Here is a 16434-nt window from a genome sequence, read left to right as displayed (position 1 = left end):
TCTCAAGGTACATGTACTGGACAGAGTGGGGGGGGAAGCCAAAGATCGACCGAGCGGCCATGGACGGGACAGGACGGATCACGCTGGTGGCCGATGTGGGGCGAGCCAATGGACTCACCATCGACTACGCAGAGCGCCGCCTGTACTGGACCGACCTGGACACAACGCTGATCGAGTCCTCCAACATGCTGGGTAATCTCTCAACCTCATAACTGCCAACCTAACCATTCAGCTCATGTTAGAGCAGCAGAGCACACTTCGTGTTGTGTGACATAAACGATAGAAAGCATCAAAGTTTTTACTTCTTTGTTCGTCCCCTTTAGGTCTCGACCGTGAGGTGATTGCCGACGACCTCCCTCACCCGTTCGGTCTCACCCAGTATCAAGACTACATCTATTGGACGGACTGGAGCCAGCGCAGCATTGAGCGTGCCAACAAGACCAGCGGGCAGAACCGCACTGTCATCCAAGGTCACCTGGATTACGTCATGGACATCCTGGTGTTTCACTCGTCCAGACAGGGCGGCTGGAACGCCTGTGCCTCCACCAACGGTCACTGCTCCCACCTCTGCCTTGCTGTCCCTGTCAGCAGCTTCGTCTGCGGCTGCCCCGCCCACTTCTCCCTCAACTATGACAACAAGACCTGCAGCGGTGAGAAGACGCTTACACCCCCGCATGTATACAAGCATCATACAGAGTTATTTTAACACCTAGATTGAGAGAGAAATAAAATAACTGCAAGCGTCATCTTTGACTTCTGTATGGTGGCCTTTATGGGACATCTCAGACTCAGCTGAAGTTTGAGCTTGATAGCTTGAGTTATCTTTGTTTACTGTTTCTGCCCCACATAAGCTCTAAGAATTCTGTCTGACGTGTTTCTGTCTTTCAGCTCCCACATCCTTCCTGCTCTTCAGCCAGAAGACAGCGATCAACCGCATGGTGATTGATGAGCAGCAGAGCCCTGACATCATCCTGCCCATCCACAACCTGAGGAACGTCCGCGCCATCGACTACGACCCACTGGACAAGCAGCTGTACTGGATCGACTCAAAGCAAAATGTCATCCGCCGTGCTCAGGAGGACGGGAACCAGGTACTGCATCCATTAGAAAAACTGGAACCACTGCCGGTCCCTGGGGAGAAAATCCAGATTCTGGTGGTTTTAGTTAACAGTCAGATCAAAACTGCCAGAGGAACTGAAAGTGTTTTTGGACAGTTGGAGAGTCGGTTTCTATAAGAAACTTAAATTTGTCTCCTACATTCACATGAAAGATATTCAAATATAGGTGTGTTGCTAATGTTGAGTAACCACTACCATAAATTCGCTACAAATACTCCAATCACCGCACACACACATGAATCCGGTCTTTAAGTGGCGGGGTATGAACCCTGCTTCCGGGTCCAAACTGCTGTTTATTAAGGCTGTTTTGTTTTTAACATGTTTTAATGTTTTGCATGTTGTTCTATTTAATCTAAACAAGCCCCTAAAAAGAAAAAAAAAAAGTCAGTGAACACTGTGTACCACTACTTATTTTAAAGCACAGTTTTTAAAACCTTATGATATAGCTACAGCCCAGCCCGTGCAGCAGTATATTAATGACTAACCTCATATTGTGGATGGATTATCTCAGTTGTTCTCCTGACTGAAGTTTGGTCCATTTACAGCATCCTGCCATGCGATTGCATTTGTCTCTAACCATCGGGAACTCTCACGTTAACTTTTATCGAGTGGAAAAAGGGGAGCGTTCATCCTCCAGCTTCACTGTGTTTATGTTATGCTAACATAGCTGTGTCACTAGCCACCATTTAGCACATCAATTATATACCAGCTAGCTCAACTTCAGTAACGTCACTGCTGTTTAGTTTTCTGGCTTCAATTATGTTGGAAGTGATAGCAGAGCTGTACATTTTGATTTTTTTCACAAAACTCTGTCAGAACATGCTATATCATGTTTAGGTGGAAACTAGCGAGCCAACTTCCTGCTAACTTCTAACTCTGTTAAATTTGATAAATTCTGTTTTCATGGATGCCTGGATTTTACACTTAATTGTTACCCCTGGTAGAGCAGCACGCTGATCCTTTTTATCAAAGAAGAAAGAATTTAATCAGTTTGTAACTCTCAGTGATGCTGCAGTGTTCGTTTGACTTCAGGACCTGAAGCGGAGTTTGGACGTCAGACTTAAAGACCGGATAACCGGTGCCATAAAAGAAAACGACGGGCTCACTGGATATAAAATAAGGTCCCGTCTGAGCCCCATGAGCATTTTTCACTGCAATAATTGTAGTAAATGTGCAGAAGTCAATTTGACCTTCATACTGTTTTAAGCGCTGTTTCAGACCCAGAAAAGTCAAGATTTATTTCCTTCTAATATTATCAGTTTAATTTTAACATTTACGATTCATAACCTGATGAGTTCACCACATTTAAACAGAAATGGAGACAGTTTACATCCACTACGATAAACAAGCTAACGACTAAATCTGGCTTTTGTTAAGCATTATTTTTTTGTATAATCAGCTCTGAGCATCAGGGGATATATTGTAGTTTCAGTAAACTGCAACAGTTTAATGTCTTGACATTTTTCATGAATCTTAAACTTTGAACGTAAACAGAGAGATGAGACAGAAACCTTAAACCTGCAGTTTTCTCAGGGGGAATTCAAGTCATTCCTAAATAAACATCGCAAACGACCTTAGTGACAGCATCTATAGAGAGGAGAGGGCCATGTGTGAGCATGTGCAAATGATATGTCGCCACTTTGATGTTGTTCTTGATGGAGGGTGTTTCTGGTGTCATTTTGGACATTTTGTGCGTGTGGGCAGTAAAAACAACCTTCATTTGTCTCTTACAGATTAAACATTTCAAACTGCCCGTTTCTGGTTTGTTTTTCCAGAGCATGACAGTGGTGTCGGGCTCTCTGGGCGGACACAGTCAGGGTCTGCAGCTGTACGATCTCAGCATCGACATCTACAGCCGCTTCATCTACTGGACCAGCGAGGTCACCAACGTCATCAACGTCACCCGCATCGATGGCAGTAGAGTTGGTGTGGTGCTGCGGGGGGAGCACGACAAGCCGCGGGCCATTGTCGTCAACCCGGAGAGAGGGTCAGTACCACTGAGGCCTCACACCAGTAATCACCATCATTACATCGTCATCATCAGGGCACTTTTTTCAGGCCAGTCAAAAATGACAAAACAAATGTAAATGCACATCCCTGTCAGCATGGCCACATAGGCTCAAAAACACAATGTAATAAATATTATTAAATCCTTTACAAATAACAGTATATTCATATATGAATATAAGTGATGATAAATACATTTTTTGTTCAAATGAGAGATGATGAGATGAGATAGCCTTTATCTGTCAGTTGCAGGTCTTTTGCCCACAACTGAGATGACAGACCTTGCCGACTGCACATACAATACACAAACATCACATTGGGGAGACAGGTCAGGCTAGGTAGCGAGGAAAAAAACATTGAAATGTGTAACACAAAAGGATAATACAGGAATGAAATCTTTTAGATTTCTTCAGATTCTTGTGTTTTTCGTTGTGTATGAGTTGAATTTTTGTTTCTGGAAAGCATCAGGTCGCGGTGTGATGGACCTGTGTTGTAGGTTTAACACAGAAGTATAAATCAAACCCTGAACGTTTGTCTCTGGATCAAATATTTTGATGTTATCATCTTGCCTAGCAACCACCTAACAACAGACAAAAACACCCAGTATTTGTAGCATGGGCATGTAATGGTAATAAACTGGAACAAATACTGTGGGGTACTTCATCTTCCTTGTTTACACCATCCCAGGCTGAAAAAAATCGTTATGGAAACTGAAATCTGTTCAGGATTCAACATTAAACAGCTGAGAAACACTTGAATGATAAACATTAACATGATTCCTGGTTGTAAATCAGCTCTTTCATCCTCCTGTGTTTCTGTAGTTAATCTGATTTAGATCCAGAAAATGTCACCTGACCCACCTGCAGGTCGTCTGTATGGCGGTGTGTGTGTGCACTCTGCCTTTAATCGCTCTCTAATTTGTCCTCCATGTTTGTTCTGTCGGGCTGCTGCAGTTCGCTGGCTCTGACTCGCTCGCTCTGAGCCATAATTGTAGGTTAGTTTCAGGCCTTGCGGTCGAGAGATGAAGTCTGCAGATGTTCTGGTTAACTTCAGAGCGGCGAGAGGGAGAACGTGTACAAACCTCCAGTCTTTGTCCTCACAGCCCGTACGTTATGTCCCCACAGGTACATGTACTTCACCAATCTAATGGAGCGCTCCGCAAAGATCGAGCGGGCGGCGCTGGACGGTACAGAGCGTGAGGTGCTCTTCTTCAGCGGCCTGGGGAAGCCCGTTGCTTTGGCCATCGATAACGAGGTGGGGAAGCTGTTTTGGGTAGACTCAGACCTGCGGCGCATCGAGAGCAGTGACCTCTCGGGTGAGTTGGGGCCGTCGGGTCCACTTCAGTGTCACCTGTCCAAATATTTTACTGTTTACTGCAGATCGACCAGAGGCTCAGAGTTCGTCTTAAAAACTGAGTTTGGTGTTTTTCAGCTTTGAAGATATTAAAGGAATTTATTTAAAACTGGAGTTCATCCTGCTGCACATTCAAATCAAATCTGTTCCTGTGGATTCTGAACTAATGCTCAGCAGTACAAACCTAAACAGGAAATAAACAAACCTCCATGAATGTCAGAAATCAGCGGAGGTGGGGGTTGGTGTGGAGACCGGCATTCCTGTGATTCTCCAGCGCCGCGTGCCGGCCGGCAGGAATGTAAACTGTTCAGTTCCTCAAATGTTTCCTCCTAAAGGAAACTCGGCCCTGCAGATTTTAGCTGCAGGAGGCTGTGAATCCTTTTTCTCTTGTGAATTTTGTGCCTCTGGGACTCCGCCTTGATGAGCAGATTTTCAGGCTGTTGACCTCGGTGTATCGCTCTCCATCCTCCCACCTCCCCTCTGCCTCACCCCTCAGTTTCTCTCCCGTTTCTTTGCTCCTGAAGTTTTTGCCCTACAACCTTGTTCTTTTTTTTTTTTTTTTTTTTTTTTTTTTTCTTTCCCGGCACTTTTTTGAAATGATTTAGGAGCCAATCGCATCGTGATTGCGGACTCGAACATCCTGCAGCCCGTGGGTCTGACTGTTTTCGGGAACCACTTGTACTGGATCGACAAACAGCAGCAGATGATCGAACGCATCGACAAGACGACGAGGGAGGGACGGACCAAGATCCAGGCCCGCATCGCCTACTTAAGTGACATCCACGCAGTCCACGAGCTCGACATGAGGGAGTACAGTGAGTCCGCTTTACATGCACGATTTAACAGATTTCCTCAAACTGAAACCACGCTCACCTGAGCTCTGCGATTTCCAGGTAAACATCCGTGTACGTGGGAGAACGGCGGCTGCTCCCACATCTGCATCGTGAAAGGAGATGGGACGACGCGCTGCTCATGTCCTGTTCACCTGGTGCTGCTGCCCGACGAGCTTTCATGTGGAGGTGAAGCATAAAATCATCAGCATTAATAAAGATTGCTCAAAGATTTGAGCAACCCTCCTCTCAGTAAAATAAAATAGATAAGGGCTATTTGAGATAACGATATATATCGGATAGGAAAATGTCTATCATTTCAAATTAGCCTATTGTTTATTTTGTGGTGACACAAAATAAATTGTTTACGGCAATATTTTTTCATCGTTTTGATGGTCACTGTAGAATTAATTTCTTAAAGTTCTCTCTTTCTCTTATATTTAATATAACCACACTATGGACGGACAAGCGACTGTTTTTGTGCGTTGTCGTTAGCAACAGCGACGATAAATGCACTGCGTGGCTCCGCTGTCCGCATGTTTATTTTCCACATAAACCTTTCACAATAAAGCTGTAGATCCTGTTGAGGTTTTTCAAAATAAACCGAATCACGTGAAAGAGTACGCAGAGTGTTTACGGACGAGAAGCACGTCATGTGCTAAAAAGTAAACATAAGAACAGGTTTTCCCCCGCAGCACGCCGTGTAATAAATACTCACAAAGAAAATTGCAGCTGTTTGAGCTTATGTAACACTCAACTCCAGGTGCACGACGCCCAGCTGAAAACACTTCACACAAGTCGAGTTGCCTGAGAGTCACAGAATTTTTCAGAAAATGTAACATTTTTGTGATAAATATCACTGTCAGGACGATAAATGTCTTATATCGGGATATGAAATTTTGGTCATATCGCACAGCCCTAATGTAGATATGGATAGATATGTGATATAGATATATATTCATATATTTGAATACAGTTTCAACGTTAATATAAGGTTTGACCAGTGTCTGCGTCGTCCTCAGAGCCGCCCACCTGTTCGCCGGAGCAGTTCTCCTGCACGTCGGGCGAGGTGGACTGCATCCCACAGGCCTGGCGCTGCGATGGTTATGCTGAGTGCGACGACGGCAGCGATGAGGAGGACTGTCCGGTCTGCTCCGACTCAGAGTTCCAGTGCGATAGCCGGCAGTGCATCGAACTGAGCCTTCGCTGCAATGGAGAGATCAACTGCCAGGACAAATCTGACGAGAACAAGTGTGAAGGTGAGCCGGGTAAGACAGAATCTTTGAGGCGGGAACGCCGCAAAGTAAAACTTTAATTCCTCAGCGATTTAATTTTCAAAGCTTGTGTGTGTGTGTGTGTGTGTGTACCTGTGAGAGTGTACAACATTTGTTTGATCATTTCTAAACACTTCACTCCTGAAATAAAAGTCAAAGGAGCCACAGTGTTTAAATATCAGTGGCCCGACCACAAACGGCAGCTGTAACAAGTCTGTTGAGCGTCTTTTGACTAAATGTTTGTCTGCAGTTCGGTGTCCCGCCGATCAGTTCACCTGCTTCAACGGCCAGTGTATTGGGAAGCACAAGAAGTGCGACCACAACATGGACTGCATGGACAACTCAGACGAGACGGGCTGCTGTGAGTCTGCAAACACAAACATCCAAAACATCCGAGCAGTTTGATCCGGTTTATCTTTTTTAATCTGATCACTTATGTTCTGACCTGCGGGAACATCTTAGCTGTGGTGCTTCTGTCAGACTTCAAATCACTGAAACAGAAAAACGTCTAACAGTTATGAATAAATACGTACGTGTACTACACCAAGAGTTGGGGTACACACATACCCACACAGGTTTACTGTACACCAAGAGTTAGTGGGTGTGTGTGTGTGTGACACCAAAGCTGAATCAGTTCTTTGTCTCCATCTTATATTAGTAAAATAATAACTAGAACTTATATTTCCATATAAAATAAAAATAAAAAATCTTCTGTGATTTCAGATCCAACCGAGGAGCCACCGCCGCCTCCTCACAACACCATCGGCTCCATCGTGGCCGTGGTCATGGCATTGTTTGTGGTGGGCGCCATCTACTTTGTGTGTCAGAGGGTCCTCTGTCCTCAGATGAAGGACGACGGCGAAACGGTCACCAACGACTTCGTGGTTCACGGGCCGTCGTCTGTGCCGCTGGGATACGTGCCGCATCCGAGCTCACTGTCCAGCTCGCTGCCAGGTGATGATGTCATCCTGGGTCACACATGGCAAATTTTCCCCGCTGCTCTTCTCAAACTGACCGAAAATCTGAAATTCATGTTTTATTTAATAAATAGCTGCTGGTTTTTGTGTATAAACCCATCGACAGGTATGTCCAGGGGGAAGTCTGTGATTGGCTCCCTCAGTATCATGGGTGGGAGCAGCGGCCCGCCCTATGATCGCGCTCACGTCACCGGGGCTTCATCCAGCAGCTCATCCAGCACAAAGGGAACGTACTTCCCACCGGTGAGAGACAAACACACGCTTACTCTCCCGACTTCCTTCTATAAGACTCTTCCTGCTGTCCTTAGCTGGATCCATTGATTGATTGGAAACGTGACTGTGCTGTAAATTAGCCTAAACTAGCAAACGCTGCCCCCCACTATTTGTCTGAGGAACAACTCTTTGTTTTAGGTTTTGTTAAAGAATGAAACAGTGAAGTTATTAACAGTTATTTGTTTATTTTTTTTGTTTTCGGTTTGAGCTGAATGTAGATTTGGATTCATGCTGATTTTAAAAAGCAGCTAACATTACAGTGTCTGAGTTATTTGAGCTTTCTCTTTTTAACACTGCACGTTAAGCCTCTCTCCTTGTGGACTCTCTGGTCCTGGGTCAAATTGGTAAATTTCTCTTATCTTTTTGGTTCTCAGATCCTGAACCCTCCTCCGTCTCCTGCCACGGTCCGCTCCCAATACACAGTGGAGTTCGGCTACTCCTCCAACAGCCCCTCCACGCACAGATCCTACAGGTCTGTATGCTTCTGTCTGTCAGGAACTTCCAAACAGCGTCTGCTGCAGTGAATTCCAGAAATCCCTGAAGTGCTCTGGTTGTGTATTCAGAGGATTCCAGAGTAATGGAGCTGGTTTGGAAATGTAATCAGAATTCCTGCCACACATGCGAATGTTTACCCCTCGGAGATGCCTTCAGGGACCCTCGGCCTTTTTTTTTTTTTTTTTTTTTTTTTTTTTGTCAATTTTTTCACGTGAGACCGAGTGTGTGTTAATGTAGGAGGACATTTAGATTCTTGTGGAAAGAAGCTGCGTCTGCTACTTTTTCTCAGCCTGCTGTAAATATTTGTTTTGTTTTTGGGCCACAAACCAAATTGATAATGACAGTAAATTTTAGTAGCAGCTTTAAATGTTTGTCAGGTCAGAGCGACAAAGAAACTAAATTGTGAAACCATTTTTCCATTTTCCTCTTAAATCCAACTGAACAAGCAGATTCTTACGGACTGCAGCAGCTAACAGAAACTTATACCTTATAGTCAGTCCCAACCTGACTTTCCTCTCAGTGTTGCAAAACTAAATTATGATTGAATGTTGGCTTTTCATTAGAAGTTTAATCAGTTACAAACATCCTAGAAGTGACTTTGTCTGTTTGCTTTGTTGCCACAATAATTCAGAGGTGAACAGAGTCAGACATCTTCAAGTTAAGAATTCATATAAAGTAAAGAGGCATTAATGACTTCATGGAGCTCTTTCTCCCCGGTAGAATGATTGCACAGCATAAACCTTTGAGGACATGTTTGAATTTTAAATCTATTTTTGTTTTTCTCTAATTCACACAGGCTCAACTATATGTGTACACCCCTCCCAAATATTTGGTTCAGGTGCAAATTTTAACATTTAATCAGGTGCATTTGGTGGCCATTAACAAGCATTTGGCATAATTCTGGCTGATATTCAGCAACAATTCTTGGTAGATTAGTTGGTTTCCAGGCCCGTCTTTTAAGCACAGTACTCAAAAGATGGAGGTGTTGGCCTCCTTCATGATTTCCAGAACTGCCGCTATGCTTGACCGTTGGTCCAATGTTCTTCACTCCTTCAAACACACCTTGTCATTGTGGCCCAACAGCTCAGTCTGCGTCTCGTCTCTGAAGTTCCGTCCTTCTTGAATGCCTCACGGGGGCATTTGACTCTTTCTCCACAAGTTGGAGCTGTTGCTCTGCCTTTCAAGCATGTAAAACACATGTGACCTTTGACCTCTCTACACAAAGTGAAAGAAGCAGAAAAAAGAAAATGTTTTTTGTTCTCACTCTGCCGTTTCTCTTTTTCAGCTACCGGCCCTACACCTACCGCCACTTTGCCCCTCCCACCACCCCCTGCAGTACCGACGTGTGCGACAGCGACTACACTCCGGGACGCCGGGCGCCGCTCAAGTCCAGCGCCGCCGCCAAGGGCTACACCAGCGACCTCAACTACGACTCAGAGCCTTTCCCGCCACCGCCGACGCCCCGCAGCCAGTACCTGTCTGCGGAGGAGAACTGTGAGAGCTGCCCGCCGTCGCCTTACACCGAGCGCAGCTACTCCCATCACCTCTATCCGCCGCCACCGTCGCCCTGCACGGACTCCTCGTGAGCCAAATCCCCTGTGATCCCCCACCCCCTCCTCACAGCTCCGCCCCCTCACTGTAAATAGCAATTGTGCATATATGAGGTAAAAAACGGGAAAGAGAGACTGATGTAACAGGAGGAGCGAGATGCAGGACGAAAAAGGGAAAAGTGAACCGGGAGCTACAGAACATTTGTACATTGAAAAGAGAAAAGCATATTTATATATTTTCTATACAGTGTTTACTGATAATGCCATAGAGGTTTGTATTAAGAAATTTGTACATTTTTTATGAAAAGGTTTTATTAAAATCATCACAAATATAAGTTGCCTTAAACCAGGAGAAAAGAGGCTGAAGGACACAAAGCACAGAAATCAATGGGACGTTTAACTTATGATGCCAAATATAAAAAACATCGACAGCTACAGGGACAAGAAGAGCTCTGCCCGGAGGCTCCTCCCATCGCCGCGCTGCTCTGTAGTTACCATGTAAACTGGATGAGGAGCGGCTGGAGAGAATGTGGTACTGGGTCTTTGATTTGAACTTACCTCTCCTTCTTTTACTGAACGGTTCGTCTGTGTGGGTGTGAGTCATGTGCTGGATCGCGAATCCAGGACACTCGGTCTGAGCAATAAGGCACATATTTACAAATAAATCAAACTAGAAGCCACTCTGAGTATCGACGACGCTGCAGGGGTTCAAACAACTGTGGTCCAGTCTCTGAGAGCCCCAGAGACGACACGAGCGTGGATTTTTTTTTTTTTTTTTCTGTTCTGTTTTGTTTGTTGGTTTTTTTGTTTCTGTTTGTCACAAGGAACTTTTTTTTTTTAAGTGTCAAACACTGCAGAGAGTTTTGGCACAAACTCTAATGCACTGCAAAGTACTGCATGAGGCCAAATACAAGCGTCAATGGGAAAACTACAGTCATGACAAGGATTTGACTTGGATGTCCTTGTGAGTTACTGCAGCTTCATATTTGCCCTCCACAAACTACATGGACACATTATATGTTTAACTACCTGCAGCGCAATACCTGCTATATTTTGCACTCTGCAAACTTCGTGTAAGGTCTGCATATTATATTCAGCAAATTTCAGCTCCACGGCTCTCACTGCAAACTGCTTGGTACTGCGTCATTAACCTACATGCAGTGCATTATAAACTACAGGTGTGATCCCCTGTTACATTTTATTTATAACAAACTTCCACTGGCACCTGTCGTGCTCACACTGACCTCCACGCAGTGCTTGACAAAATAAAGAATCTTTTTTTCTTTTCTTTTTCTTCTTATTTTCACGTGTGCGCTCGTGTCTCTCCGGAGCCTCTGTAGACACGACACAAACGCATTGAGGCAGCATGACTCACATCCTCAAACCCCTCCGTTGATGTTCAGACAGGATTTAAACCAAAACGTACGCTTGTGTTTTATGTTCTCATCGAAACGTTCTCATGCCCGACTGCAACTGAAGCGAGCCAAAGCTGCACAGTGGACGCAGGAGGCGCTCTTCAGTTTCCACTTCTGTTTTGGGTTTTTTTTTTTTTTTTTTTTTTTTTTTTCCTCACGTGTGGAAGCAGCGTTCCCCTTCAAGAACACGATGTTGTGCCTGACCAGCTTCATATCCTTTTTTTTTATTTTATTTTTTTTAATGTTGTTGTTACTTTGAGGAAAAACACACAAATGAAATCCAGTGCCCACTAAATGCTATATAGTATTTTTGTACCACATATTGTGTAGATAACGTATTTATAAGCTATATAGTAAATCATTGTAAATCTATCCATTGAATTCTTGCAGTACTTTTCATTCCGTCTTTTTTTATATTGCCTCATTATATTTTTCTACAGAAAATCACTCCAAACTTACGGTGACAATCTCCCATCAGTCCAGTCGAAGAACATATCCAGGTTTTCTTGTCTGTTTAAAGTTGCTCTGATGTTTGAAGGACTGTTGTGCCAAATCTTTTCTTTTTTTTTTTTTTTCCTCTCTCTCTTCTCTGTCAAACAACGTGGAGGCAGATGTTGGGACCAGAGGAGAAACATGAGACGCTCGCGTCTGTTAGTCTATTTGTGTCTTTACGCTCTGAGTGAACTTCAATCTTTTTTCATGAATCGTCAGAGAAGTTTCGTTTCCCTTCCTGCTTTTGTAGGAGATGAATAACACCAGCATAAATTCGAAGACAATCTGATGTTCTACACATTTTTTATTTTTTTAATGTCGGTCTTTAAGACATTTTTCTGGCTTTTTATTCACCTTATTGTCGTCAGAATCCAAATACAGGGTGCAAGTGAAAACGTGACATTTTAACATTTTAATCAGAACCCCAAACCACTGGCAAGCAGAAACTTCAGTTCGTCTTGATACTTTTTTTTGCTTGATAATTGTTTTGTTGTTTTTTTTCCCCCCCCATCCTTTAAATACTTTTTTGTTTTAATGAATAATCTTGGAGTTTGTATTAAAAAAAAAAAAAAGATAAAGCCAGGACTTTGAGATTCAGGAGTCTGAAACTGAGGGCAAATTTTCAGTCACTGACAAAATTCGAATCATGTAGCGATAAAGTGATTTTATTCTGACGCGTCCTGTTGAGACTAGCTGAATTTCATATTTCCACTGAAGTTTTCTCATTTCATCACTGGATTTTCTAGAAACTGTCTTTATGATCTGAAGACAGTAGAAAGTAGAAAGATATTCTGGGGTCAAACGTCTACGGAGCCAGTGAAGTTCAGAGACATGTTACAGTTTAATGACTTCTCAATATATTAATCTGTGAGAACTGTTTTCCTCCTAATAAACACCCCTGCAATATGTTTTATGTTTAAGATATTTGTACAGATGCTTAGCTGCCACAGACAAAAGCAGCTTTTCTGGGTTTAAGGAACTTGATAAATGAATATAATCACATCATCTGCATATTAGCATTGGCGGGGGCGGATTATATTCTCATCAATGCAATAACATTACCCAGTACAGTACTTTAATCTCAGATATTTTTTCTTCCCCCTCTGGGTTTTGAGGCCCCTTTGCCTGTTTGCTGCTCTTTAAAGATAACAACAGTTTCTTTTAAGGAACTGTTACACTCCGGTTTTGTCCTATCCTAGTATTTTTAGCGGCCCACTCCCCTTCAACAATCTCGATATGTGTCCACATCTGTACGAGAGCTTCTTTGTTCTTTAGTTACAATGATCTGCTCTGGGAGAAGTTCTCATTTGTTCTGAGCTTTATCAAACTTTTTTCTGTACAAAGTATTGTAGCTGACTTACACTGTGTGAAGACAGATAAAGAAAAGATGACTGACACGAATCAAGAACTCATAGCATGAACCCTTGATTCGATAATCTGCAACGGCTCGGTCCTCTGTTCTCCTCTGATCGGCATTTGCTTCCATGAAGAGTTTGAGCTTATTAAAGTCTTTGTTGTGTCAAGTCTGTGCTCTGGGAAGTCAAATGTGAAGAAAATACTGTTAAGAATTACTAAATCTAAAAGCTTGACTGAAATTGGAGTCAAAACTTTTTCATATGATGGCAGGTTTAAGGATTTAAAAGGTACAAAAGAAACATTTGAGGGAATAAATGATGAGTTTACTGATTGGATGAGTCATTTGTCCTGATAAATATTACATGGAATTCCACTTGGTAAATAAAATTATTTGGATAAATCTGGGTTTAAAGAGACATAGCAGCTCTAGTTTGTTTGTTGTATTTGGGAGGAATTTACCAAGAAAACGTCCCTTCTGACTACCGTCAGGCTTTGCAGATCCAGGGATGTTTCTGTGCAGATTGCGAGGAATGTGGATGAAAATGGTTCCAGGAAGTAGAAATGTAAAAAGGTGTTTTAAAAAAACCCATTAAAAGCACTTTTGTTAGTTTATTGGCGGGTCGACAGGAAAACTGTCGGGATCTGTTTTGATCTTGTGGTGCTTCATGGAGACGACCAACATTTGGTTCGTCATGTTCGTTTAATTTCCACTAACTGTACGTTTTTGTTTTTTTTGTTTTGTTTTTATACAATGACTGCTTTACCTGTAAACCAGATGGACCTGTACAGCCCATCCAGCTGCCACCATAAGCTGTTGTAACTCATCAAATGCTGTTTTTTTTTTTTTTTTTTTTCTCTCTTTTTGTTAAATATAAAGTGAGTGAACTCTGCATCTGTGTCCTGATTCATGTTTAATAGGCAGAAATGCCAAAAACGTGGTTCTTTAGATTTGACAATACATCAAAATATGAAAAGGTACCAATAAATCACAGACTTGAGGCATTTGTCTTTAGTTGTAGTATTTTTTGCATCCTTGGCCTGATCATTAAGAACAGAAATAAAACCATGTTTACAAAACAAAAACTTTTATTGTGTTTAAAAGAAAATGGGAATACAACTGTCTACTGTAAGAAATGATAATCTGTGCAAGGCTGGACTGGGACAAAAAATCGGCCCGGGTATTTTGACTAGAGACCGGCCCACCAGGATAAAGATTGAAAATGTGACGTCATTCAGGGATAAAACCGCAAAGGTTTCTGGGAACTTGTGGCAAGAGGTACTAGCGCGCGCAGGCTTTCAATTGAACTCAGAGATCTTTTTTTTTTTTTAATCGGATTACGTCGTTGAAGAGAATTTTTTTTAAGCCATGTTTCCGAAGTAAGAGCCGACGGATGGTCTGGATATACCAAATATGTCTCAGAACTCTCCAGCTCACATGTTAGTCTGCTCCAAGCATTCCCACAAAGGTCAGAGTTTTGTAGTAGTTAATACGTCATTTTTCTTAACATAATTGGTGATATAGGTTACAAGCAAGTCTGGCGCTGAACAGAAATTGTCGCGCTATGCTCCTTTATTTATTGTGCATAAATAGTGAATTGTCCTGACACAATATTGCGTTTCGCTTCTGTTATTATGGTACATTGACAAAAACATATACTTTTATTCACAGGATAAAACAGTTTTTTTGTATCACTAATTGTCCAGTGCGATTACAACATACAATATTATTGTCACTGCTACATTTCTGTAATGCTACCAGAAATTATTTCCACTACTAATTAATTACCGTTGAGCTCAAAGGTTATATTAATAAACTGTTAACGAATGTGTATTTATGACGACGATTTGTGAGGCTGGTAAACTTACCTTTGTTCGTACGATGGTCTTTCGTTCTACACGGTGAGTTTCAAGGTCCTGTACCCATCCGTCGGTAAACTGTACCTGGGCTTGTTGCAGTGACCTGAAGTTACTAAACTTCATGAGTGTATGCACTCACTCCAAGAACCGTATAATTATAAATCTGAGCGTGGTGAAAGTTGGGCAGCACGCTAACGTCTTTTGTCCACTCTGTGTGCTCGTAAGGGTCTGACCCTTTCACTCCTTTGATTTTTTCCTCGTATCTTTTCTTTGTCTTTTCGTCGAGTCTGTCTTTGTACGGACCGGCATTGTTCTCCTTTTGTTTTGTACATTCCTTTTTTGTGCGGCAAAGAAAAAACAAGAAGGTATTGGAACCGGAGAATGAACGTTTTGCGGTGCTGCAAATGCTTGCACTTGATGCGGTACTTGGATTGTTTTGCCACGAGTTCCCGGCGTGCAATGCGCGAAAATCACGTGATTGCTAAACAAGGGGGAGGGTGCATCCGGCCTCCTCGGCTGTAATTGGTCCAGCCCAGAGTCGATCATGACCAATTGGCCAATCCAACACCTTTCATTATATATACCCTTCCTAAAATAAAAAAAAAAAATAAAAAATAAAAAAATCCATCGGCCCATAAAAACAAAAAAATCGCCAGCGGCCCACTGGGCAAATGCCCAGTATGCCCGATGGCCAGTCCAGCTATGAATCTGTGTATGCCAATTAGGCTGTAGGCAGAGGTGGGTAGTAACGAGTTACATTTACTCCGTTACATTTACTTGAGTAAGTTTTTGAAAAAAAATGTACTTTTAAAGTACCTTTTTTGCACGATACTTTCTACTTTTATACTTGAGTACATTTGTGAAGAAGAAACGGTACTTTTACTCCGCTACATTTGCAAAATTTGATTCGTTACTTTTTAAAAAAGAATTAGTTTAACACATTAGATAACAGTGGAGATAACAACTCCGCCAGTGGAGTTTCCGGTAACTTTTTTACCAATCAGTCACATGACCAGTTTGAAACTGTGACGGGCAGAGCGGCCCAAGCGTTTCAAAGTAGCGGACACACGGAAAGACGAAACATTAAAAACATGGCAGAGCCAGTCGTTTACGCTAGAGCTGAAGAGGATGATCACCCTTGGCCTTACATACAAAGGATGTTTCGCTTAAAAGCAGTACAAAAGAACAGCTATGTCTTCAGCGTCAGTGTCTTCAGTGAGAGGCTCTCACTGAGAGCCAAAACAACAACTTTTCAGCGTGAAAAAACTCAGCTCGTGTAACCTGAGGAAACGGTAAGTTTTCTCTAAATATCTTTTAGCTGTGGTTAGCTGGATGTCAGTCTTATGTTACAGCAGCTGTGTCGAGCTCGAGCTGCGAGTCATATTTTCGGCGCTACGTTGTAGTGAGATAAGTTTGTAGGTGTTTTGTGCAGCTTCA

General features: G+C 42.7%; 2 protein-coding genes across 5 annotated transcripts in view; one reads left to right on the top strand and one right to left on the bottom strand.

Annotated features, from left to right (window-relative positions):
* Nucleotides 1–14030, top strand: part of lrp6 (low density lipoprotein receptor-related protein 6) — a 46936-nt gene extending 32906 nt beyond the window's left edge. For 2 of the 4 annotated variants that reach the window (XM_040048243.1, XM_040048244.1), the window contains exons 11-23: nucleotides 8–192; nucleotides 324–650; nucleotides 889–1091; nucleotides 2894–3105; nucleotides 4250–4440; nucleotides 5084–5293; nucleotides 5372–5497; nucleotides 6331–6576; nucleotides 6833–6943; nucleotides 7306–7536; nucleotides 7666–7802; nucleotides 8207–8304; nucleotides 9613–14030. In XM_040048243.1, coding sequence (XP_039904177.1) covers nucleotides 8–192; nucleotides 324–650; nucleotides 889–1091; nucleotides 2894–3105; nucleotides 4250–4440; nucleotides 5084–5293; nucleotides 5372–5497; nucleotides 6331–6576; nucleotides 6833–6943; nucleotides 7306–7536; nucleotides 7666–7802; nucleotides 8207–8304; nucleotides 9613–9913 — 2578 coding nt within the window. In that variant the 3' untranslated portion in view covers nucleotides 9914–14030. The remainder of the gene's footprint in view (nucleotides 1–7; nucleotides 193–323; nucleotides 651–888; nucleotides 1092–2893; nucleotides 3106–4249; nucleotides 4441–5083; nucleotides 5294–5371; nucleotides 5498–6330; nucleotides 6577–6832; nucleotides 6944–7305; nucleotides 7537–7665; nucleotides 7803–8206; nucleotides 8305–9612) is intronic. The other 2 variants (XM_040048246.1, XM_040048245.1) reach the window with 1 other exon arrangement.
* Nucleotides 1–16434, bottom strand: part of LOC120744179 (protein NLRC3-like) — a 121338-nt gene that overhangs the window by 62354 nt on the left and 42550 nt on the right. The gene's annotated exons all lie outside the window — the stretch shown is intronic.

This window comes from Simochromis diagramma, unplaced genomic scaffold (assembly GCF_900408965.1).
Source record: "Simochromis diagramma unplaced genomic scaffold, fSimDia1.1 OVJJ01000557.1, whole genome shotgun sequence".
NCBI classification, from domain to species: domain Eukaryota; kingdom Metazoa; phylum Chordata; class Actinopteri; order Cichliformes; family Cichlidae; genus Simochromis; species Simochromis diagramma.
Note: the sequence above shows the minus strand (reverse complement) of the source record. Positions and strands in the feature narration are given on the sequence as shown.